The sequence below is a fragment of the Alosa sapidissima genome, chromosome 2 (genome assembly GCF_018492685.1).
Source record: "Alosa sapidissima isolate fAloSap1 chromosome 2, fAloSap1.pri, whole genome shotgun sequence".
NCBI classification, from domain to species: Eukaryota; Metazoa; Chordata; class Actinopteri; order Clupeiformes; family Clupeidae; genus Alosa; species Alosa sapidissima.
This window is the reverse complement of record NC_055958.1, coordinates 21,230,558-21,256,962: the sequence shown is the minus strand read 5'-3', so window position 1 is coordinate 21,256,962 and position 26,405 is coordinate 21,230,558. Positions and strand designations below refer to the sequence as shown.

General features: G+C 39.9%; 2 protein-coding genes and 1 long non-coding RNA gene across 3 annotated transcripts; all 3 read right to left on the bottom strand.

The window, feature by feature from the left end:
• Window positions 1-589: 589 nt before the first annotated feature.
• Window positions 590-3,214, bottom strand: LOC121699046. Its single transcript, XR_006026935.1, has 3 exons — window positions 3,182-3,214; window positions 3,004-3,091; window positions 590-726 (listed from the first exon to the last, which is right to left on the bottom strand). It is a non-coding gene; the product is annotated as an uncharacterized LOC121699046 (long non-coding RNA).
• A 9,473-nt stretch (window positions 3,215-12,687) lies between these two features.
• Window positions 12,688-21,549, bottom strand: LOC121700407 (lactase-phlorizin hydrolase-like). The gene is made up of 14 exons (XM_042083342.1): window positions 21,488-21,549; window positions 21,320-21,398; window positions 20,486-21,173; window positions 18,521-19,169; window positions 16,857-18,410; window positions 16,472-16,740; window positions 15,313-15,603; window positions 14,894-15,092; window positions 14,568-14,767; window positions 14,296-14,402; window positions 13,964-14,095; window positions 13,660-13,883; window positions 13,306-13,542; window positions 12,688-13,204 (listed from the first exon to the last, which is right to left on the bottom strand). Exons 2-14 carry the CDS (start codon window positions 21,373-21,375, stop codon window positions 12,975-12,977), a joined length of 4,836 nt encoding a protein of 1,611 aa, XP_041939276.1. The 5' UTR covers window positions 21,376-21,398; window positions 21,488-21,549; the 3' UTR covers window positions 12,688-12,974.
• A 2,318-nt stretch (window positions 21,550-23,867) lies between these two features.
• Window positions 23,868-25,947, bottom strand: LOC121696961 (lactase-phlorizin hydrolase-like). Its single transcript, XM_042078164.1, has 3 exons — window positions 25,299-25,947; window positions 24,119-24,177; window positions 23,868-23,975 (listed from the first exon to the last, which is right to left on the bottom strand). Exons 1-3 carry the CDS (start codon window positions 25,945-25,947, stop codon window positions 23,868-23,870), a joined length of 816 nt encoding a protein of 271 aa, XP_041934098.1.
• Between the last annotated feature and the right edge of the window lie 458 nt (window positions 25,948-26,405).

Here is a 26,405-nt window from a genome sequence, read left to right as displayed (position 1 = left end):
TCTTCTTATCCTTGTTGTTCTTCCTCTCTCCATGCTAGTGTGGCTTTCTCGTGGTGTTACACCTGCCTTGTCTAGACTACACATCAATGTGAAATAAGCTGAATCTGGCACCTCCACTGTTGACAAGCTGGGTTTTGACAGTTTAGTTTCTTCTAGATAACATTCATTTCTACTTCCCATCTATTCTCTGTTGGAGTGGCTGCTTGTACAGTAAATGGCTCAATGTAAATGTATAGATTGGTCAAGGGAGCGTAAGAAGTGTTCCTTATTTGGATAGACTTTTTGCGACTTCGCTGACAAGAATAAAATAGGCTTACTTGAGGGTTTGGGAAAAGGTCCTCTTTTGGGGCAGCCGTGGCCTACTGGTTAGCGCTTCGGACTTGTAACCGGAGGGTTGCCGGTTTGAACCCCGACCAGTAGGCATGGCTGAAGTGCCCTTAGGAAAGGCACCTAACCCCTCACTGCTCCCCGAGCGCCACTGTTGTTGCAGGCAGCTCACTGCACCGGGATTAGTGTGTGCTTCACCTCACTGTGTGCTGAGTGTGTTTCACTAATTCACGGATTGGGATAAATGTAGAGACCAAATTTCCCTCACGGAATCAAAAGAGTGTATATACTTACTTACTTATACTTATGGTTAGGGTTTGAGCTGGTGCCATCATTGGTTTTTGCCAAGTTGGGTGCAGTTGTCATGTAGTTGACAGGTTGTGGAGTGTCTGTAATAGGCTAGGCAAGAAATTTGGTCAGGAAATGTATAAGAAATGGGCTGTCTAATACAGCAATAAAGAAAGAAAATAGGACTGAGTCTGTCTTCATATAATTGTTCTGTCATAACACATTTTAGGTTTAAGCACACATTACCTGCCAATGCAAATAGAGATAAACATTCCTCCACAGTGAAGCTATGGATGAAGCAAGCAGCTCTAACTGGTGTTGTTTTAGTGGGTAAGGGGAGATGCCAACAGAAATCAGTCATGAAGAGACAAAACAGCACCATTTGGAAGGTTGTGCTCTTGAAATACCAGCCCCTCTAATTTCAGCATGACTGTCATTTTAAGCCAACTGACTGTTCCAAAGTTTAAGGTTATTTAAGGTAAGCCTACCATTCTCCCCCAGTTGTATTCTTTTTCTACAGACAGAAAACCTGATAATGGTGTGTCATGCACTTTGAAAACGCAATTGGTCTGATTAATATTAAGGAGAGGATGTGTTCAGCTCTAAAGGTTATGGCTATTTTCTCCTCAGATAACAGGGATCAATCAGAACTGTAACCATTTCCCCAGGAGCAATCAGTCAAATTTGTAAATTAACCTTTTCAAAAATAGACTTGCTTTCTTTTTCATGTCCACACATACAAGGTGAACTGATGACACTCCCTGTGTGTATGCCAGCTTTTCTGCCGGTGTCGCTTTTCATTTCCCTGATCACTAAAGGGAATTTAGGTCAGAGTAAGAACACTGGACAGATGCCTATTCATTAGTGCAACAGATAAACAGGTCTGCACTCATGACAGTGAACTGTACAGTAACATGGGCCACCTCAGAGACAGGCCATCCTTTGATATCGATTGAAAGGAAAATATCCATACCTCTTTTGGCAACATGCCCCAAGGCCTATGGATTTATAAATCAAATGTTTGATAAATGAAATTGTGCTTTTGCAGGCAAGCTATGACTGATCTGAAGACAGATCAGTCACCCGTTAGATCCCCTCTGCCAAGAGCAGTGCCAACTGGCAAGCGGCAATAAATTCTCCCAAAATAGTCAGGCGTGATATGAACCAGGAAATACAAATCCAAAGGCAGGTATTCATTCTCACACACACTGGAGTTACTTGCACTAGCTGAAGACAGTGAGTGCTTTTGTTTTGTTTCCTGTAGGACACTAGATCAATGGTTACTTCAGACCCCACTGCATGTATTACCCATATTACCCCACTGCATGTATTACCCATGATGACAGATCTAGCGGATCAAAGACCCATACACAGACAGTGTTCATTGATTGTGTGAAGTGTATTTGGAAGATTGAGCAAATAGTTTTATCTCATGTAAATCTCAGTGATGTAATCTATAAATCATGTTTATGCCTTTTCTAATGGTCATAGGCAAAGAGGCTGTTGCTGTAAAATGTTGCTGTCAGATCTGTACATTGTTAAATGTGTGTTATTATGTGTAATGTTGAATATTTCCACAATATAAAAATGTCTGAACAATACATTTGTCACAGAGAACTTTATATCAACTTACATTACTATTTGACAGTGCAGCATTATTACTGAATAAAGGACAACGAATTTGGATCCCCACAGTTTTTCAATTATTGCATCTACTGATGTGTGAGGTTGCCCTTCTGTAGTGCTCTGAAAAATGGCAGCAAGCCCACTAATGAGATTGTAAAACTTTAAAACTCCATGGAAAACAACCAGGGTTCCCACATCCGTAGTCACCATGGACACCAGACACAACAATGCCCCCACTAACATTTACAAGTCTAATACTCAACAGCTGCCTCAGGATGAGAAAACACCAAGATTTCCAGTGACTCTCCTCTCAGCTAAACAGATTTAGCATGATTTAAGTTCACTGTGGTTCTTCTCAAGATGCTAGGATCCAATTTGTCCTATAATGGGACTAGCATTTTACAATGCAATGTGTTTTTGGCAATATAATTGCCATTGGCATTATACTGCTGTGGCAGATTTCCTTACATATCTGTAGAGCATGCCATTCCAGATCACATATAGATAAGCCTGGACCGGGGAATGACAAGTTTGTATCTGCCCTTCACATGAAGGCTAGCATCAGTAGAGAGATGATACCAAAAACTAGTTGTTGGAGATGATACCAAAAATAGGTGTTGGTTAAAATTACCTAAAAATAAAAACTAGCAAATGGCTGCATATCCTATAGAGTTGCTTTAAAACAAGCGCACCAGCAAGTCTTATGTATTAAACACAGCAGTTGAAAGTACGCCTGTGGGAGAATGGAAGGTTATTTGTCACCTGAGTTTTTGGACAAAGGTAGGTGGGTATGCAGGACCGCTGGGATGGTTGTCCTTGGGCCCCAGGTCAAGAACCGTTACTAAAAATACTGTAATAATTAGATAATAATGAAATTGTGAAAATGTTATACAGAATTTCCAAGTCATATAAATGCTTCATACTTTACCTCACACATTACCTTACTATTATTGATGGTCGCTGCTGCCATCTTGTGAGGGGAAAGAGAGTCTATTAATGGTTTAAAAGTGCAGTCAGCTATCGTACACACATTTTTGTCACAATCTGCGAACACCTCCTCACAATCCGCTAGCTGCCCATCCTATACTGTAAAGAAATAAAAATAAAAAGGCAGCCTGTCCCCCAAACCAAAATGAAACACTGTGTGGAGTTTCTCTGGGAATACTAAAGCTACCTCTCTGGTGTGTTTTGTTTGGTCCTTGGTTAAAATATAATGGATGTTGTTTTAGACAAAAACTGCTAAGACATTTAAACTGTCATTCGATTAAAAATTTAATTGAATTAATTATATACTCTAATTTTTGGTGTGAAAGTATTTTAAATATTTAAATTGAAATGAATCATTGAATAATCAGCATTAGTGACATTAAAGTTCAAAAACTATTTTATTATTATTTTCACTGTTCAAATAATGGCCATAATAATCTATGATATGACCTAATATGCTGAGGAAATAAATTAAAAAGTGCTTCGAGAAGAAGATTTTTTTTCTTCACATTTCAGGCCACAGATGTAACCTAGGGGACACAATGAAAATAAATTAACACTACCCTCAATGTCAACACTATTTCTTTGCATTGATGTGCGACTTTAGAGTTGGCGAACTCCGGTGATATGCAAATTCCTTGCTGCACACATTGCAGAGGACTATATTTTAGTCAACACTTTATTGTTATCAACACCATCAGGCCGTTTTTTAAAAGTAAATATTCCAATCAAAGATTTAGGCAGCACATTTTCTTCTTTCTCCTTCATTTTACAGTCTAATGGTTACTGACTAACGGCTCGGGGTCAAAGATCATACGGAACTGATTAATTTGCGCTATTTTTTTTTAATCAGTTTTTTTTTCTCAAATTAATTAATCGAAATTAATCAGTTATTTTGACAGCCCTAATTTAAACATAAACAAACACAATATCATGTGAAATCACTGACTGCACGTTTAAAAGTTATTAATTTATACAGTAAATGCATATCCTCAAAACTGCATGTTGTTTTGGTTACAAACAACAGTTTAGACTTGTTGTCATCTACAGATAGATAGATAGATAGATAGATAGATACTTTATTGATCCTCAAGGGGAAATTCAAGGTCTCAGTAGCATACATACAGTACATCACACACAACATGCACTTACAGCAGAAAAAGTAATATAAGTATACTTATATTACTTATATTTATATTTATATGAATATAAAAAAAACACCACTGAACAATAAAGACGTAGAAGATAAAAAAAAATGCTAAATATACTAAATAAAACTAAATCAAATATCCACATAGTGTACTTAAGGATGATATGAGGCACTTGCAGTGACAGGGCAAGGACTGAGCCTGTGATTCTGTATGCATGGTAAGGTGCTCTATGAGAGTTAGTGTCATTGTGATGGTGCAAATAAGTAAGTCCAACAGTGCAACAGTGCAAGAATAAAGTCTAGAGACCAGCATGAAATAAATATGGACATATAAGAGAATAATGTAGACAAAGTAATATAAAAAAAAACTATATCATTGCAAGAATAAGTTGAAGTAATAGGGTTACAGCCATTGGTCAAGTAGTATTAAGTATGAAGTATTAAGTATTAAGTATGCCGTACGCCCACAATCCAGGCTGTGGGAGGGAGGAAGGGGTTATGCATATGTGCTAATATAGCATAGACCTGAAGAATACCGAACTTCTCCTTTAACTCTAATGTCAAGTCCAGCTATATTGGTATAGGTCTATCACATCTGGAGTTTAGTATTTGAACAAGAAAAGGTTTGTAGCCTACAGGCGAAGATAATTCATTCATCAAATCAGTCATTGACCATTCTGGTCAATAAAATTAGGCATGACAAATTATGGGCATAAAGCATAATAGGCTATCATGCATAAAGTTACATTTCAAAGACTCACGGTGGTGAGCGAATAAACATAGTGGATTTTTAACAGCAATAAACGTGATCGCTACCAAAGACGCTGCTCTATGCACATTATGACGTCATCAGCAGTGAGACCATAGATATAGGCCTACAGTATGAATAAGACTAGATCGATAGTTCTGGATGGAGATTATTACACGTGCAATCAAAACCCAGTATTCCTACTTCAGTGCGCATTGTCCTCATTACAATTCAAGAAAGTTAAGGACAAACAGAAAGCACCATGGAGGCAAAATCCAGCAGTTAAACTTCTAAAAAGAGAGTGTAGGAAGACAAGAAAATGGCGTAAATACAAACTTCAGATCCACTATGAAATCCATAAAGAGATGCTCTGCACATATAACTCTGAAATATGCAAAGTAAGACAGCCTTTCTTTTCTAACATTATCAATAGAAGTTCAAATAACACTCGTATTCTATTTTCAACTGTTGATAAGTTAACAAATCCCCCCTCACAATTAGCGCCTGAACTTCTCTCAACTAATAAATGCAATGAGTTTTCATCTTTCATCAAGGTAAAATTGACAAAATCAGACTCTAACATATCTGCTCAATTACTAATTCAACAAGCTGAACTTCCAGCAACAAACAGAGGGAAACTTAACTTGATGTCAGAGTTCAGCTTGATAGACTACGCAACACTTGAAAAAACGGTACAGAATCTCAGCTCTTCCACATGTGTCTTAGACACTCTGCCTACCAATTTCTTCAAAACTGTTTTTCACCTCATAGCGGCGGATGTCCTTCAAATTGTAAATGTATCACTGCTGTCTGGCACTTTTCCTAAGTCACTGAAAATAGCTGTTGTAAAGCCACTTCTCAAGAAGAATAACTTGGATGCCTCCATGCTAAACAATTACAGGCCCATATCCAATCTACCTTTTATTGGCAAAATTATTGAAAAAGTAGTCTTTAATCAATTAACCACCTTCCTAACATCAAATGGGTATTTTGATTACTTTCAGTCTGGTTTTCGGGCAAATCACAGCACTGAAACAGCTCTCATTAAAGTTTCCAATGACATACGCCTCAACACAGATTCAGGTAAAACATCAGTCCTAGTACTACTGGACCTTAGTGCAGCATTTGACACTGTTGATCACAATATTTTAATACACAGACTAGAACACTGGGTTGGATTTACAGGCATAGTTATCAGCTGGCTAAAATCATATCTACAAGAAAGGAGCTTCTTTGTTGCCATCGGAAACTGTACCTCAACACCAACGTCCTTTACCTGTGGTTTTCCCCAGGGGTCGATTTTGGGGCCACTATTATTCAACCTCTATATGCTCCCACTTGGACAAAAATAATTTGATTTCATATCATAGCTATGCAGATGACACACACATTTACTTAGCTCTGTCAGCAAATGACTATGGTCCTCTTGAATCTATGTGTCAGTGTATAGAACAAATCAACACCTGGATGTCTCAAAATTTTCTTCAGCTTAACAAAGAAAAAACTGAAGTAATTATATTTGGTAAAAAGGAGGAAAGACTTAAGGTTGCCACTCCTTGACACAAAAGGGTTGAAGGCAAAGGATACTGTTAAAAATCTTGGTGTATTAATTGACAGTGATCTAAATTTCAACAGCCACATGAAAGCGATAACTAAATCAGCTTTTTACCACCTCAAAAATATTGCCAAACTCAGAGGGTTGATGTCAAAACATGAAATACCTATCAGACATGCGTCAGCAGTACACACCTTCTCATCCTCTCAGGTCCCAGGTGAAAAACCTGTTAGTAAAACCTACTGTTAGAACTAAACATGGTGAAGCAGCTTTTAGCTAACCTGGCAATAGCCAGATGAATTGCGCTCCGCCTAGCTCCACTCATCCATCTGGAACCAATCCATTGAAGTGTTGCTTCAGAAGGCTGGGCCTAATCAAAAAATGCTTGCATATGATTGAATAAGCCACTTGTCCGTCATCTATTGACGTGCTACTTCAACCACTCACATCGAAGCCAACCCGTGACGCTAATAACAGACTCACAGTCGCTTCTACGCTATGTCACATCTATGAAACTCCCGCCCTGCGTCCTGATTGGCTAAACCATAAAGTTGGTTGGAGAAATCACTCTCAACGGAAGAGGTCCCAGATGGATGTGAGTGAAGCTAGGCGGAGCTAAGCGGAACGACATTCATCTGGCTAGGGTCAGGTTAGCTTTTAGCTGCTATGCGGCTCAGCTCTGGAACCAACTTACGGATGACATCAAAAAGGCCCCAACTGTAGCCAGTTTTAAATCTAGACTGTAGCCAGTTTTAAATCTAGAGTTTTAAATCTCAGATGCTTTCTGCTAGCTGCACCGAGTTACAAATTCTGAATCTGCCTTGATAATTATTCTACCTTGTCTTTTATTACTTTTTTACTACTTTTGCCTTTGTTTTTGCATACTAATTATTCTTTATTTTTAAATAATTTTACCTTGTATTTTATGTTTTCTTTTTATTATGATCTTTACCTTTTGAACTATTCTTTGACTATATTGCCCTTTAATGCTTTTATTTGTTATTATGACCGCCGCTTCGGTCATATAGGTTTAGTCAGATTTTTTTTTTTTTTTTTTTTTTCGCATGTCCAAATTTCCGTCAAGGATTCCCGGGACACTGTAAGACCGGGGTACACGAAACTTGGTGGGCATGTAACCCCACATGGATAGCATGGAACCTCCTGTTTTCGTTTTGATCTGTAGCCCCCCCGCTGGACTGGACCCCCCGAAAGGAGGGTAGGGCAGACACAGTTTTCTGTGAATATCTGGAGAACCGTAGGGTTTAGGAGGACCATTTTTTTTGTATGTTGATCTCAAAGGGCCATGTCAACCCATTCCATAACCACTCATTTCATGTATAGCGCCACCTAGTTAAACACAAAAAAGTAAAAATGAGGTGTTGTAATCGCAGGTATCTGTGACCTAACATAGTCAAAACTGCACGAAATTGGATGTGTAGGATCATTATGACACTCTCTGAATGCACGCCAAGTTTCGTGGAATTCCGTTAATGGGGGGCCACACAATAAATTAATTTATGTTACTATACACCAACTGGCCTGTAGGTGGCCGGAGACAGTTTTCTGTGAATATCTCGAGAACCGTAGGGCCTAGGAGGTCCACCTTTTTTTTGTATGTTAATCTTAAGGGGGCATGTCAACCTATCCCATTACCACTTATTTCATGTATAGCGCCACCTAGTTAAAAATTAAAAAGCAAAACATTAGGTGTTTTCATCACAATATCTCTGGCTGACATGGTCAAAACTGCACGAAAGTGTAGGACCATTATGACACCCTCCGAATGCATGCCAAGTTTCGTGGACTTTCGTTCATGGGGGGCCTTACAATAAAATAATTTATGTGTACATTTAGTGACCGTACACCAACAAGGATTCCCGGGACACTGAAAGACCGTGGTACACGAAACTTGGTGGGCATGTAACCCCACATGGATAGCATGGAACCATCGCTTTTCGTTTTGATCTGTAGCCCCCCCGCTGGACTGGACCCCCCGAAAGGAGGGTAGGGCAGACACAGTTTTCTGTGAATATCTTGAGAACCGTAGGGCCTAGGATGACCAATTTTTTGCGTATGTTTGCCTCCAGGGGTCATGTAAACCCATTCCATATGCACACGTGTGCATAAACAGATACACACGCACACACATACATTCACAGTAATCCTACGTATGACACATACTCACACAGTAGACATATATACGCATGCATGCACATGCACACACACAGGCACATAAACAGGCAAACACACACATGCACGCACACACACCCACCCACACACCCACACACACATAAACATAAACATACACGCACACATGCACACAATTCAAGAATTTCTCAGAATTATGAACAGGCAAGATGGGGGTGGGGTTGTATAAAATGTATATTACATCAAATCTATGAACTAATCATGTTTTGGTACTTGTTGTCTAGCAGATACCAGTGAGAATTGAGTGTGCATAATGCAATTCAGTGAGACAGTTAGAATCATATATGCCTTTCAGCGTGACTTATTTTTGTGGAAAACATGTGCTGGACTGGGCGGCGGTCATATTTTGTACCGCTCTGCGGTACATCTAGTTATTGTTTGGTTTTGTTTATGTAAAGCACATTGAAAGACCTCTGTGTATGAAATGCGCTATATAAATAAACTTGACTTGACTTGTAAGTGTGCAGGTTGACTGAAATTTGAAAGTTCATGTTTATGAGTTGATGTCTTGTACAATAAGTTTGTATTTTGATGTACACGGTGAGTGGCCATAGCTAGGGACCATGGGGCGAATTAGCTATTTCAGGTGAAGGTGTAAGCTATGTGATAACGACAGTGCTGCAGGGTAGCCCGTTAATGTTTGTCTTTAGTATTGCCACTGATGCAGTTCTCTGATGAGATACTTGTCCTGTAACTTTGTCACCCTTGTTTAATTGTTGGTTTCAGAATCAGATCATAGCCTAGCCTACTCAGAGGTTTAAAATTGAACAAGATCTTTTGAGCTTTATCTTGTTTTGGATTTGTTTTGTGTCTAGCTGCTGTTTGGTGTAATCAACCTTAAGCTAGGCGACTTGGCTTGTAAATGTTTCTAACATCCTGAAGACATAGACTTTGCGGTAACTTTGATATCATTGGTCCAGCCTAACCAATCATATTGATCAGTGTCTCCTAACGTTACTTTCTACTTTGCCTAATCTTTACAAACTGACAATAAACGTAGGCCTAATCGGTAATCAGGAAACAATGCATATAGGCCTATATTGCTGTAAATAAATGTACACATTATTCCGGCTGCAATTGTTTCGATGTTTGCAGGCGTTGCTTCTACCGTTTACCATAGCCACTTTCGATTTCAAAATTGGCCCTGTCTGATGGAAACGTTAGTGAATTATGGTGTTCTAGTAGCCTAGATCTAGATGGGCGTGCCAGGCTATATTAGCATAAAATCTGGTAAAGTAAACTGAATTGAGTTGTCAAAGACATCATCAACTGAAACTGAACACTGAGTCTACATCCATTAAATTATGAGGATTACAAGAAATGAAATAAATATGTGGAAGCTGGAAGGGCCACTACACCTAGTGACAAAAAACGATTCAGGAATGTGTTGCAAAGATCTTCTTCTAGTTGGACGTGTTAAGGTGAAGGCTTTGTGTAGCTGACTACAACTTTATACAGCTACCCCTCAAAACTAGACCTGAAAAAAAAAAAAACGTTGTAGTTATACAATTATAGCTTTATGTAAAACCGAATCCCTTCCACGTGCCATTAAAAGAATCCTAGTTTTTTTTTTATTTTTTTAAAGCCAATAAGCTGTCTTTTTCACCAGGCCTGTCCAGCTGGAAGCATTCTTCTAGTATCATATTCAGAGTGTAGAAGTGAAAATACTCACCCCTCCGTCTGGGTCTCTGATTCCCTGTCCCACCCCACATCATTCCTGTGCAAAAATGTTTTCGTGCTCTTGTGTTTCCAGTGGGAATGCTTTAGGCACTTTCCTGTAAGAGGAGTGGAGTAGACACCCAACTCTTCAAAGGTGGGAAAGAAAGTCTGGCACTTTTGGGGTACTGTATATTTCATGTTATAATTGTGTAATGTAATTGATGAATTTGTTTGTTTAATTGTTATAAGCAAACCAGTGACTGACACAGTTCCAAAAAAGGGTGGGAGACAAATGTTTCATTTAGGCTAGACAAGTCTAGTGCTTTGCGAAATAATTTACCCAAATGGTGATATCAAAGACATGTCACTAATGTTGTCCTTCAATATGAAAATGAAGAAGTTGGTGAGAATGGAGGCACCATTTCTCTTGTTTCCATATCAAATGTGCTCCATCTTTCAATTGACACTGCTGGAACCAGTGATTGTTTTTTTACCACATGTTAAGTTACACTTCTAGCATGTCCTTTGTTGTAGTTCTGAATGTTCATTAATACAGCCCCGTTAGTATGGTGAAACAGAGACGGCAGCTACAGCACACGAGGACAAGAGTGTCAAGTCTCTTGATATGTTACACAGCAAGGATCTGATTGAATTGACTGGGGAAGAGGTATTCGAACCCTTGGATGTGAGCTCATAGAAGAAATGGGAGCACAACACATAAGCCTGCCTCCTTGATTGATCTGCATGATGGAGTCCAGAAAGTGCTGGTGGATAGAGTCTTTAATGGAGTCATTCTTAAGCCATGATTTACTTGTTCTGTTTTTAGGCCTCACCCAGTGTTGTGTAACATATGATCACTATACACCAACCTTTGGTAATATTTATGGCTAGAATATACTTGTTGAGTGGGATAATGTAGCCTCTAACTATAACTGAGCCATTGGTCTATATGCAAGCCATCAGGATGTACAGGATGTAAACTGAGCAAATGTTTTTTTTTTTTCATTCTCTTCAAATATCAACTTTCAAAATGTTAACTCAACATATGGTAAGGCTCAGGATAATTCAAGAAAGGCATTTTTTTTGCATGAAACACAAGCAGCAACAGCCACAAGCTTTAAAGTTAAGAGTTTATTGAAAACATTGTTTCGCAGAATATCTGAACCTTTCCGGTTTTTTTTTTCAGCCTCAAGATTACACACAGAACATGACATTTACTAAATAAAACAGGCAATAAACCCAGGCATTATTTACAATATTTACAAACAAAATGTAGAAGAAACATCCATTCAAAAATATATTGTTTTCTGATGCAAATCTAAATAAGATTGTGCCAAGTATCTAGACTTCACCATATTGAGATAATATTAACAGAAGATAAATGGTGTGTTATTGACGGGCCACTCTGGAGGGTGGATGTGAATTAATTTTGAAGAACCACCTGTGGATAATTGAAGTGAACATCCTCTTTAAAGTACTGTTGCCATGGAGACCAGCGTCAGTGCCTCAGGGTGGAGCTCAGAGAGCACCAAGTCTGTTGAAAGGCGAGCACGAGTTCCACATGGCTGCATGAACTGCCTCACTAAACCTCTTGCTAGCACACAAGTCTGCCTATTATTAGTTGTTCAGATTTACGGTATGAAGATTCCACTAATACTGTACATCAGTGCATAAAAACGCTTCTAATGATGGCTACAATTCTAGTGTGAGCTAATGCATTTACATTTATCCTGGGTTGCCTGTCTGTTTGTGAAGCAGTACTGCAGGAGTGGTGGATTCCACAGAGGACCACACAAGACTGATTAAGTTTGAGCTGAAATGTGATCCATGTTGTTGAGAAGAGTAAATCCCATAGAAACGTCCAAACAATTATCACAATTTTCCAAACAATTATCACAACTGAACTCCAAGCAGTTCAGCCTACAGTTTTTTGGAGAATTAAAGCCTGTGGTTTAAATAGAATGGATCTCTCAGCTGAATCAAAGACATCATCAAAGTACATTTTGATAACCTGCCATGCTATATATATATATATATATATATATATATATAAAAAGCTTGTTTTTTTATATATAAAAAAGTATAATAAGTTGTACTTATAAACAAAACATAATTTTCAATGTCTTATGATCAAATGGAATCTTTCTGTAATTTACTGTCTGTATAGGAATTAATCAGTCAATCAATCCACTGCTTTGTGCTTTAGCCTAGGTCTGTGTATCTTGTGTTTCAGTTTTGCTCAAGAAAATACAAATACAAACTGTGATCTCATTTAAAGTTACGCCTCCATAGAGAAAGTGTAGAGTTGTCTTATACTGCCACCTAAAGGATAGTTTATAGAAGAGCACTGACTATGTCACCAGTTTAATGATTGCTTAACATTTGTGTAGTCAGATTACTGTTTTTGATATAAGATGGAAGAAAAACTAAAGGGCGCTTGTGTTCTCATACACGCCTTCATCGGCAGGTTGTTTTGACTTCTTAGTGGCACCGAAACACTGATAGGTCATGATTGCTGCACCTAAAACACCAAGAATGGAGAAGGCGAAAAGAACATTTAGAGCCCTCGTAGCATCAGGAGGTGACACCTCCATACCCAGAAATTTGACCGCTGCTGGCTTCACTGGAATGGCGGTGGTGGTAGGAGAGGACGTCCCTGTGAAAGTAGACAGGCGTGTCAACATCAAACAATTGGTTTATGGCTATATATGATTACTAATTGTGTTTTACTGGTTTCAGAGATCACCGAACTCTTACCTTGCGGCTCAGGATTGAGGCACTCATGAGGACCCTGAGAGGGATCGGGGAATCCATTGCAGCGGACGATGCTGCTGTAGCGCTTGGTGGACTCCTTTGGTACACGTGGAAGGTTGGGATCAGAGCGGTTAACATAGAAGAGGCCAAACCGTTCCTCATAGCCCATAGCCCACTCATAGTTGTCCATCAGAGACCAGGCTGTGTAGCCACGCATGTCCACACCATCGATCAGGTAAGCTGAAAATGCATTTGAGCCCAGAATTGTGACTGTCAATGTCAATATTCTATTAGAGTTGAAGGAGATCCTTTTTGTGTTACATTTGTAAATAGCTTGTTTATTTGAATAAACAGTACCTTTCAAGGCCTCATTGATGTAACTTTCATAGTAGTGGCTTCTGTGTATATCATTGAGATCTACAGGGCCATTTTCTGAGATACCGTTCTCTGTGACATATACGGGAGGGTTCCCATACTCATCCTTGATGAATCTCAGGAGGTTTCTGAAGCCGTGAGGAGTTATCCTCAACCAGGCAGAGCCAGATTCTATCCAGGTCCAATCAGAGATGGCAGCCGTCCCTCTGGACAAATGCAAAGTTAATATGTAGGCACATCTAAACTGTTTTAATGGGGATTTTTTCATTTGTGATTTATTGCATACCTGTCAGCGTCATAGTTCTGCTGATCTCCAAAATCTACCATGAAGGACAAGACAGATGTATAGTGGTTTAGTCCAAAATAGTCATGGGTGCCATTGATCCTTTGTACTTCTGCGGGTGTAAACTCTGGAAGTCTTGGAGAGAACCAGATATGATATGTCATATATGATATCAGATATGATAACAGTATGATATGTCATATCATACTGTTTCATGTTCTCCACGATATCCCAATATACACTTACCTACCCATCAAACCAATCAATCAATGTTAAGCCAACAAGAACATCACTCAATCAGCCACTTGTCACAATATATCATCTATTGACCTCACCTTGACTTGGTTAAGCCCCCTAAGAGGCTCCTCTCTTTAACAGCTTCCTTCATCAGCTCACTGTAGTCGCCTTTGAAAATTGGGTGAGCAAACCATCCCAGGAAGAACTATTATAAGATGAATGGGGAAAAACAATTACATTGTCAGTAAGACGGTTAGAAAGTCCATACTTGTCTATTCTATAACATGAATGAACATGCAATCAAATGCACCCTTGTGATGACAAGGCTGCACCTTATCATCCCCCCTAAATAAAAGTTGGGTTTTCTTACTTGGACGTAACGATTGGCTGCATATACATCTTCTTGCTTGGCTGGGTTTCGAGGGTATGCCCAGTCAGAATTGAGTGTTATGGAGATTACGCCCCCTTGCTTGGCCCGATAGTTATCATTGTACAGATGCCAGGCCTCAGCATGGGCCTTGATTAAGTTATGAGCAACATTGTAAGGCCCTACGTCTGGTCTGTTAACACCTACGGAAAAAGGTTATGTAAAAAGCTGACTAGTTTATTCAGGTCCATTTAATATATTTAATATATATAAACAGCATCACCACCCTAAGGAACTAATATACTTGTAAGGAAGGAATGCAGATGTACCTGGTGCAAAGTTACCATAACCATATCCTAAATTAGCCACAATGTATGGCTCATTAAAAGTGATCCAGAATTTCACTTTGTCTCCAATGCTATTAAACATGAAATCTGCGTAGTCCTTGAACCACTGAACGCTCTGAGCATTCTCCCAACCGCCCATGTCCTGCAGAGCCTGGGGAAGATCCCAGTGGTACAGGGTCACCTGAAAAATAGATGAGAAGTAAAATAAACATTAAACACACATGGTCTGAGAATTCCTTATATAACAACCAAACATAATCTTTTGTCACAAAGGAAATCTGACATTTCCATTATGAATTAAAACAAAACCTTTGTGATAAGGTACTTTATATCTGATTGTTGTACTAATGGTTTGTCAAATGTTTTGTCATAACACAGGATTTAGTCATCTATGTCCCAACCTGAGGCTGGATATTAGCAGCCAGCAGCGCATCAATCAGACGATGGTAGAAGTTGAGCCCAGCCTGGTTAATGGTTTTAGTGGTGCCATCGGGCAGGACCCTGGCCCAGGATATGGAGAGGCGATAATGACCCACGTTTAAACTCTTGAGCATGGATATATCCTCCATGTATTTGTTGTAGCTGTCGCAAGCAATGTCTCCATTGTCATCATTTCCAATCTTTCCAGCAAGATGAGAAAACTTGTCCCATATGCTGAGACCTTTTCCATCTGATCTCCAGGCCCCTTCAGTCTGACAAAAAATTTAAAAGGTAAGCATTCGATTTCAGCTGGTTTTTAAGTGTAGTGGCAAAAAGGGACAGAAATGTATACTAACATGAAAATCATAGCAGAAGACATATAATTCCTCCATGAAGAATTGTAAAATGTATTCCACTCCTTTATGACAATTTGAATAACATTAACAGGTCAAAATAGTCGAAATAGAATAAATTCATTGAAGGTGCAATACATTAATGTAAAACCTCCTTAGGGAGGGTAATTTCTAAATCAAAATGAAATAACAGAAGTGCTTAAGCAGGGCTAATTCAGGACAGGACTATCTATTTCCCCACACTCAGTTAGCCTGGGTTTTTCCATGCTGTCTTACGTGCGCAAATGTATGTGTCATATTGTCAACAACACAGTTCTTGGGGAACTGTCTTGTAGGCTACTGTTCAAGTATGACATTTATATGTTTATGTGAACATTTTAGGCCATATTTGAAATAATTTAAATATTTTTCAGTGAATGTTTATTTCTAAAATGATACAAGATTGAATCAAAGTAAAGTTTTTAATGTCCCGTATGGACCGCAAGTAGCCTACACTATCATAATAACATTTGTAGTACAGGAGAAACTTGCATCCCTAGTTTGTGCATTTTAGTGAACCCTTGTGTGCATATGCATATTAGTGCACCTTCTTATTTGCATGCCTACATGTCAATATGACGCATGTCCCAATGAGATGTTACAATGAATGTGAATGCTTTCTTATAATTGCTTATAAGAAAGCATTGCTTTCTTTCAACGCAGATCTATAATTATCAGGACAAACGAAGCAAAACAATCTTTAACCATAGGAAACAAATGCAATCAACGATTTTGCATATAAAGTTACCTGGTAAGAAGCTGTGGCTGTGCTCCAGGCAAAATCTTCTCGGAAATTCCCATACAACATTTTCTCCACTTCGGTTTCGGGGAATCCATTTTCCGTAATTATTTTGTGGTAGTGGTGAGCAGATCGCTTTGGTGTTCTGGGGCGGAGGGGGTTTGTGAAGGAAACGTGATGAAGCCCAAATCCCAGGTCATAGCCACTGAGCCACTCAAATTGGTCCATGAGGGAATACAATGTGTAGCCCTTCACCTTTACCCCATCCAGATTTTGAGCTTAAGGGGAAATATAACAGATGTAACCTGATGTCAAGTGTTATAAACAATTGGCAAACACTTATATACAATGATATTATGCAATGCAAGTGGCCATAAAATAAATGTAGCAGTACCTTTCAGAGCCTCATCAATGTGCATTTTGAAAAAGAACACTCTATCAGTATCATCGACTGTTATTCCAGGAAGCGAAGCCATTCCATTTTCTGTGATGTATATATCTGGATCTCCATATTCTTCTTTGATCCAGTTGAGAAGTCTTCTGAGGCCCCATGACACAGCCCTTTGCCCTACGATAGGAGTGGTTGGAGAATTTGGCTCATCCTCCATACCAATGTCTTGATCAGTGTCGTACGATGCAGGAGTGAGTGCTGTAGTCACATATCGTACAACCTTTGTTGTGTAGGAGTTAATGCAAAAGACATCAGCAGTGCCTTGAATATAAGCCTTCTCCTGGTCAGTGAAAGTTAGCAGTCGGGACTGTGGAAGTCCCTGAAGTTCACTCTTGTTGCCAACTTGCCACTTCATGGCATCAGGGTAGTCGCCGTTTTTGAAGATGGGGTGGGCAAACCAGCCCAGCTGGAACTGGAGGGCTCGGTCAGCAGCAGTTACCTGTCGAGGGTCGTTGGGGTCTTTTGGCTCAACCCAATCTGCATTGAGGCTGATGGACACTAGTCCTCCTTGAGTTAATCTGTAGTTATCATCATAGGTGTGATATGCTTTTGCATGAGCGTTAAGGAGATTGCGTGCAATTCTGTAAGGGGCGTTTCCTGGATCTTTAGAATTGGGAGGATACAGACCCAGTCCATAACCAAACCAAGCAATTGTATAAGGTTGGTTGAATGTGATCCAGAACTTGACTCTATCACCAAAGGTGGAAAAGCAGAAGTCGCAAAAGTCATTGAAGATGTCAGTCATGTTGGCATTGTCCCACCCACCAGTGTCCTGTAGAGCCTGAGGAAGGTCCCAGTGGTAGAGAGTCACCATTGGGGTGATGTTTTGGGCAAGGAGACCATTGATCAGTTTATTATAATAGTCTACTCCCTTCTGATTCATAGAAGGTCTTTGGCCATCTGGAAATATTCTTGACCAGGACAAGGAAAATCTGTAGGACTTCACTCCTAGAGCTCTTAGCATGTAGAGATCCTCTTCCACCTTATTGTAACTGTCACATGCCACATTGCCAGTTTCACTGGTTGGGATGTTCCCAGGCTTCTGAGTGAATGTGTCCCACACACTTGGTTTTTTTCCATCTGTGTTCCACGCACCTTCAATCTGATAGGCTGAGGAGGAGACACCCCACTGGAATCCTTCAGGGAATGTTCCATAGTGATAAAGCTTCCTCTGAAAGTTGGTCTGATGTGAAAACTTCTCCCAAACAACTTTGGATTTAGATGGAACTTCAGATGGTGGTAAAGGAATCTTACTAGTTTGGGGTTGTTGGAAAGTAACCTGATTTGTATGTCTTGCTATCGCACTTGTGAAGCCATTATTTTGTATTACTTCAGAGTAGAAGTAGGCGGATTCCTTTGGGGTTCTAGGTCGATTTAGGTCTTCAAAAGTTACATAGTATAACCCATATCTCTCACTGTAGCCTTGAGGACCTTCAAATCCATCCATTAATGATTGAACAGTAAATTTTTGTATGTTAAGTCCATCTTCAGTTATAGCTGTTATGTAATGAAAAATAACCCATTATTTCTTCAGATAATAAAATAATAATAAATAATAATATGTTTTATTTTTATTAAGCCACAAATAATGATTAAAAACAAATTACCTTTCAGTGCCTCGTTGATGTAGCCTCGCAGAAATTCTACACGTTGGGCGTCATTGAGTACGTTTCCACCGTAAGCTGTTGGCATCCCAGTTCCAGTGATGTGAATTGGCACCTTGGTGACTGATGTGTACTGTGCTGAGATGTAGTTGAGCAGACGGCGAAGTCCCCAAGGTACTATTTGAACCGAGCTAGACCCTGTACTTGGCCAGCTGGGGTCAACATGAGACTGGAAGTCTCCAACACCATGAGGTCCTGGAACACACTGTCCGCTACTCCCATTTATAAGACGGGTGGTGTAGTGGTTCAGCCCAAAGAAATCTGCTGTTCCTTTGATCCGCTGTTTCTCAGCTTCTGTGAACACAGGAAGTCTTGCTACCTCAACGGGCTGACATTCTTGCTTCTTCTGTTCAATCTGAGTCTTGAACTTTGGTGAATAGTCTCCATCCACGAATATGGGGTGCGCAAACCAGCCCAGCATTAAGTCCAGATAGCGTCCAGCTGCCTCAATGTCCTGAGGACTTGTAGCGTTCAGAGGCTCAGCCCAGTCTGAGTTCAGAGCTATGCCCACTCTCCCACCCTGCGGTTTCCTGTAGTTATCGTTGTAGACATGCCAGGCCTCAGCATGGGACTTCAGTATGTTATGGGTCACCTGAGAAGTCGAGAGTCAATATTAATGCTTTGTTATTGTTTTGGTGTGCGACTAAAATAGTTGAAAGAACTGGAAACAGTCAAAGATCAAATTATATATATAGTATAAGTATGTATATATATATATATATATATATATATATATATATATAATATATATATATATATATTTATTCCACTGCTTTGTTGACTCCTCCATTGTCCCGCGTAATTTAGAACGTATGTTATTTGCACACCTATGAAGTAGATCCAATTTATCACACTTGTATATTAATTCGCCGAACTCGTTGTTAAGTTTAAATTAACTGTCACGTTGCATCCAAGCTGTAAAATACCGATGTTCAGAACATAGTAACATTGTAGCATATGACGCACGTGGATTTTAGTTAGTTGGATGTGATGTAGGCTAAGTAAAATAGCAATGTTTCAAAGCGCTTCATCAGAATCCTGCGATGTCGTTAGATGGAACTAACGACTGGCCTTTGGCCATAGCAACCATCCATTTAGAACTAGTAACGGCAGTTTGTGCTGCAAGCTGAGAAATGTGTTGATATGTGCCGGAAAGAAGTAGTTCTACAAACAATACAGATCTCTGGCGTTGGGATGCAGATGTGACCGCGCGTTCAACCTTGACGCATTCTTGAGGGCACCTATGTGAGCGGCGTGTGAGCGCACGTGAGCCAATCACTCCTACTGACACGCACACACACGTCCATCTGCACCCACCGTTCAACCTCTTAGTGTGTTTATTTTTCGGATAATCTAATTGAGTGAAGTCCATTATCCCGCTTATTCTACTGCTTGATTCAGTTCCCCATTGTAGCGGTCGACTATTGTGAAATTTTCGCGTCTGGCCATTTTACCATCTAGAACATGTATTAGCTTAATCTAGTCGAACGGTGTGTCGTCCATTATCCCTTACAAGTATATATACTCTTTTGAATCCGTGACGGAAATTTGGTCTCTGCAAATCCCAATCCGTGAATTAGTGAAACACACTCAGAACACAGTGAACACACAGTGAGGTGAAGCACACACTAATCCTGACGCAGTGAGCTGCCTGCTACAGCAGTGCTCGGGGAGCAGTGAGGGGTTAGGTGCTTTGCTCAAGGGCACTTCAGCTGTTCCTAGGTCGGGGTTTGAACCGACAACCCTCCGGTTACAAGTCCATAGCGCTAACCAGTAGGCCACGGCTGCCCCAAATTATGCCATATCACTACTTACATGCACACAACATAATTTAATCATATACGGACATGTTCCTCTGTGTCTTGCAAGAAGCAATGGCTGTTAAATGTTGACTGTTTGAAGTTTTACCTGATAGGATGATATTACTGGGTCCTTGACTCCCGGTGCATGCTCACCAGTGCCATAACCAGAGTGGCTCACGACCCACGGACTGCTGAAGGTGTTCCAGGTCTTCACTCTGTCTCCATATCTGGAGAAGCAGAAGTCTGCAAAGTCTTTAAAAGCCTCCACAACAGTGAGATTCGTCCAGCCTCCATTGTCTTGTAAGGCCTGAGGAAGGTCCCAGTGATAAAGGGTGACAACGGGCTCTATGTTTGACTGAAGGAGCGTGTTGATGAGGTTGTCATAATAAAGGGCTCCTTTCTCTGACAGGCTCCCCCTGTGGCCAGTAGGGAAGATTCGGGCCCAAGATATGGAAAACTGAAAGGTGTCAGTGAGCAGACCTCTGAGCAGGTACACATCATAGTCCACCTTGTTGTAGCTGTCACAAGCCAGGTCAGCAGTCTGGTTATCAAACACATGACCCTGGTGTCCAAAACGGTCCCATATTGTTTCCCCCTTGCCATCTTCAGACCAGCCACCCTCCACTTTGAAAGACTCACTGGAGACGGCCCACTGAAAGCCCTCAGGAAATGATCCAATCAGGAAGTCATCACGCTCAGATGGGGACTGAGAGCTAAAACTCCGCCAGACGTTCTCATAAGGAGACATTGATGCCTTTTTTATCTCTGAATGTGCACTCTGAGATTCTGTAGAACTACGGATAGAAGTATAGAACCATAAGTTTGGTTAAAAAATAAATAAACAAAACAATAAATTAAGTTTATATATATATAATATATATATATGTGTGTGTATGTGTGGTTGTGTGCATATACTACAATAAACAACAATAAACATTACCGAGAGTAGATATTGCCTATGCGCCCCAAAAAATCTTTAATATCACATCCCAGCATTTGAAGGTCTTCGTTTTCCAGTGCTGTAAAGAATGTTTTTTTTTGTGAATACAAAACTCTGCTGCACAATGATTCAATCATAAACTGTTACTACTTTTATTTTCCTGGATACCTTTGAGCACTGTTGAAATGGACTGGAAATGGTTTTCATGGTTGTAGGCACAGTTCTTCACTTTCATATCATAGACGAGAATTGGTAGTTTATTTGTTGCTTTCTGAAACATGGAATGGTTGACCACAAAAGTATTGTAGAAAAGGCATTAAATATGATCCTTATCATGCAAATATATCAAAATGAAATGCACATACTCTGCACATTTATCTTACGGTACACACAAATTGGAATAGAAGGAATAGAACACTGAACGTCCCTCATGTACAATATGTGTGTATGTCTATTTACAGTTGGTATGATATTATATTATTATATATATATGCCATGGTGGAAAGTAAACAAGTAAGCACAATTTTAAGATACTGTACTTGGGTATTTCCATTTTATTTTATCAGACTTCCTGTGCAAGGTCCTAAACAATAACAGCAAAAAACACTGAAAATGACCTAGTAGAAGAGATCAGGCAGAAAAGATAAACCATTTAGACAAAGCGAAGTAGGAGGATTAATATGGAGGCTACCCTGGGCAAGTAACTGAAGTGTTCCATTCACAGAGCATCTGCTGCAACAATTAGCTTCCACTTTAATCAGTTAAACTGGCAACTCCAGACTCGATAGCGTACGGTCAAAAAAATTAGACCAGTCTTCTTCAGTCTAGACTTTTGACTGGTAATGTATATTTAAAGCAGTACTAAAGAAGATTTGCTCTTGGGGTCCCCCTACAGTTGAGAAGCACAATAATAAACAAACTAAATATGCATCTTTTGCAACAAAGTATGAACATAACTCCGATATAATATTGTAATGATCTGAGCCTAGCTGTTCATGACTGTGCTCCCATGATGCTGTGCAGTGTGTGTATGTGTGTAATGTTCATGTTCTAAACCATGTGGGTTGAAAACGTTGTATGTCCTGACTGTTGTGTTTAGGTTTGCAGCTGGTTACAGTGTTCATAACTAGGGTTGATTGGTGTGTGTTTTAGATACAGCCTCATATAGATGTTTAGTGCTGGAGCATAAGGGCCAGGTCTGGCCCGGAATTAGGCTATGTGTTTGTGTGTTTTGGTGCGTAACCAATAAAAACCATTCTGAGACAACTGAGCAGTTTGTTACAATATAGTGGAAATGCACCGACAGCAGTCTGTAGAAAGATATCTCTGAATTCCTGTAGAATAGCAGCTCTTTTCCATTTCTATTTTGGAGGGGGGCAGTGTTCCTACCTGAACACCAAACTTCCTAAGGCTGTTTTACAAGCAATAAGAGCTGCTCAGATTGCGGCAGAGGTGCCGTTTGCCCTGATATAGGGCTGCAGCAGCAATCGATTCTTTTCGGAATCGAGTATTCTATCGATCATTTCATGGATTAATCGAGTAATCAGATAAAAATTATTTTTGCGTTATTAAGTGCAATTTATTAATGTGCAATTTATTAGTATGCACAACAAATGTCATGCTGTAAACTAGCCCTACTCACTTCAAAGTAAATTAATATATCTGTTTTATGTAATTTGTGCATCTGCAGCATTTACCATTACTACCAAATAACCTATAATAATTATGTCTGGGGTAGTTCTATTTGGTGAGGTAACCGGGTGTGTGTGTGTGCGTGTGTGCGTGTGTGTGTACACACGAGAGAGAGAGAGACGAGACGAATGTGTGTGTGATAAGGAGTTTTTTGCCGTATTGCTCACTAGCAATTTAACATGAATAAGTTTACTACTTAAAGTATCCACCATCCACATCCACATCATATCGACTCACTACATTACAGCCGTTACATATACTGTGTGCTCTAACAAGCACTAGTACAACAGCTTTAAAAAAAGATCTGGCCCTGGCCGTGGCCCGAGTGCTGGGGCACCTGCACCATAAGCCGGCGCCCCGGGTTCGATTCCCGCCCCATGGTCCCTTCCCGTTACCACCCCGACTCTCACTCGCTTCCTGTCATTCCCCACTGCTCTGCCATTAAAGGCATAAATATTCCAAAAATATACTTAAAAAAAGAAGTGAAAACATATATGAGAGCTTTTAGTTAACTGACTTTTATCTTGTAGCCTTGTAGCTTATGTTATGAATATCAATCATAGACCAAATCAAATATTTTTTTTTATCTCAATACAATATTTGGCTGCTAATACTCTTCATTATATGCTTTACTTCTCTACATACTGTTACTTTTACTTGTGGTGGAATCATTTCACATTGCTGTGCTGTGAATACTTTCACCTTGATTAATTGTTCGAGATTGATGACAGAAATGTACAATAACAATATGCCTACCTACCTACCATTTACTTGACTTTTTGTGTAATGCAATGAGAGAAATAGGTTACGGTTTGTTGCATGTAAGGCCAACATTCGCTACTATTTTTTCAGTAGGCTAGTCAAGAAATACCTCTGTGTCTTGAACGTGTCTCAGTTCCTCTTCCAGACTTCTTTGCAAAGAGCAGTCATATTCAGTGAGCACCGTCACAAAGTCCATCTTTCTCTGTCACAAAAATAAATATAGAGAGGATTATTTTATTGAGGGGATATTTTAGGGAATGGTTAACTCTGGTTTTGCATATTTGTGGTTATATAATATGCCACTATGCATGTGTGAATATAACAACTAAAGGACAGTGACCTTACCATGTGTATGCTTCTACTGTCATAACATTTTGCTATTGCTCCAAAAGACAGCTGGCCACCTATGAAGATAAGAAATCTGTTATCACAAACATAGTATGTACCTCACTCTTGATGTGACTGTAAGTGTGTTGGTGCTCATGGCTCTCTTGATAATTTTTCAAGTTAATTCTACAAATATGATGCAATTGTCAAATATATAGCCCACAGTTCAAAAAGTAATATTTACAAAATATGTGCATTTCCATCAATAACTTTCTACTTCTACTGGAGATGATTTTTGAAATTACAAATAAATGCAATGATATGAATATAAGGTCCTCTGTGCATTCTTATCACAACTGCATGAATGCCATGTCTTTTGTAATGTACCCTGAGAAAAGTTAGACAACCCATATGCATAGAAGGTGGTAGTACCGTCATTTTGTATGGTTTGATTAGCATTTTTACACGTTCCGGTTCTGAGAGAATGAATCGGGAAATTATAAAAACAACGCCCCGACAATTAATTAACTGCTTGGGAATTCCCGCATTTGTTTCCTTTCAATACAATCAGTGTGTATGTTGTCTCCGTGTAGACTTTAAACTCGTTATATTGTTAACCCATTATATAGTCTGTTGCTACGCCTCTAATCATAGTTAGCTTTACTGAGCGAGGATAACAAGTTTTCTCACAATAATCGCATAGTTAACATATCGATTACAGAGGGGTTTGGCAGCCATAATCAGTGGATCGTATAAATCAGATGTTTTAGGCATTATGCAAAGTTATTTAAGAAGTCGAGGGGAGTGAGTAAAGAGTTATCTGTAACAAGGGATACCTCTCAACCGTCCTGCTTGCGGCACCAGGCAAGCGATGTGCTGTAGTCCGCTTAATTTCTGCTGTAACATTTTGATAGCAGCCATTTGTGACAAAATACTGAATAATAAATAGCCTACATTTTAACTCGCCAGGCCTAATGCCTAGGTTGTTGCCTAGCTGTTGTTTCGCTCACACCTTATTTGAGCCGTATTTGAAAAAACTCCATTCATTTTTCCATAGAGAAACCAGGACCAGGAATCGTTCAAATGTTAGCACTAAACACTACTTCCGGGTGGCTACCACACTCTATATGTTGAATATATTATGTCAATGCATGTTTAAAACCTTAGTGAAACCTAATTATCAATGATAAGGTCTTACCTTTTACAGAGACCATACGATGATAGAGTTGATACACTCTATCATGGGCATGGAGGGCACCTTGCAGGGCAGATGCAGAAAGGGCCTTATCTTCATCACTACTCAGCTCATCTAGATGGCTGAATGTGATCCAGTACTTGACTGAGTCTCCGAACTCTGCAAACACAAATTCTGCATAACGCTCAAAGGCCTCTGGCAGTTCAGGACTGTCCCAGTCCCCAAGTGTAGCCCTGAGTCCCTCTGGAACAGCTGAGCGGTGTAAGACCACCAGGGGCTGCAGGCCTGATTCAGTCAGCTGCTCCAGAAGGGTCCTGTAGCACCTCACTGTGTCCCGATTGGGCCGACTGGAGTCTCCTGTGGGGAGGATGTGGGACCAGGAGAGGGGCACCTTGTAGTGCGTCACCCCCCGACTCTGCAGATACTGGAAGTGGTCTCTAAGCTTTGAGGGCAGTGCATGGCTGCAGTCAAAGACATCATGAGTCTCCTCAGATGGGAATGTCTGGCTTGCAGAGGGAATTAAGGTCAAGTCTTTTACTAAACTGTGGGTCAAAGGGCCAGCAAGAAGCATGAACTCCTGTGGGATATCCCCTTTCCCATGGCAACCCTGAAGGCTCAGCAGCCACAGAGAGAGCAGAAACGTTGTCACCATCATCACTGCAGGTACTCAACTAAGAACTTTCTCTGAATTTATAGCAATGCAGGAGGCCACTGTTTCATAACATGGCTTTACACCAGTAAGGCACAGTTTATTGTGGTTCTGCTGATAATGCCCTTTGCATATAAACACTGATAGTGGTATTGTTCACCATTGGCATTCTCCCCATAAAACACAAATGTCTGTCTAGAGGTCACAAAAGCTATTAAGAGTAGAACACAATCATCCAACACATTTGCCTCATACATTTGTCATCCGTCCCTCATGATTTTAGTTGATACCATGACAACTTAGCAACAGCATTGCTCCTCAGTTTTTAAAGAATTGAAACTGACATTTGATTGTAACTTAAAAATTGATCATTTGCAAAATACTGTTTGGCTGTGATGCACTCATCAGGAGATGCTGTACCTGAGTGCTAATTCATCTCTGAATTCATATAATTTGTCCTT

Excerpts from the sequence above, each read along its gene's own strand:
- LOC121696961 (XM_042078164.1), bottom strand. The coding sequence starts at position 25,947 with ATGGTGACAACGTTTCTGCTCTCTCTGTGGCTGCTGAGCCTTCAGGGT. Across the intron at positions 24,178-25,298 it reads TCGTATGGTCTCTGTAAAAG|GTGGCCAGCTGTCTTTTGGA; the intron begins GTAAGACCTTAT and ends TTATCTTCATAG. Across the intron at positions 23,976-24,118 it reads ACAGTAGAAGCATACACATG|AGAAAGATGGACTTTGTGAC; the intron begins GTAAGGTCACTG and ends TTTTTGTGACAG.
- LOC121700407 (XM_042083342.1), bottom strand. The coding sequence starts at position 21,375 with ATGCTGGGATGTGATATTAAAGATTTTTTGGGGCGCATAGGCAATATC. Across the intron at positions 19,170-20,485 it reads CAGTAATATCATCCTATCAG|GTGACCCATAACATACTGAA; the intron begins GTAAAACTTCAA and ends TCGACTTCTCAG. Across the intron at positions 13,884-13,963 it reads CAGAACTATGACGCTGACAG|AGGGACGGCTGCCATCTCTG; the intron begins GTATGCAATAAA and ends GCATTTGTCCAG.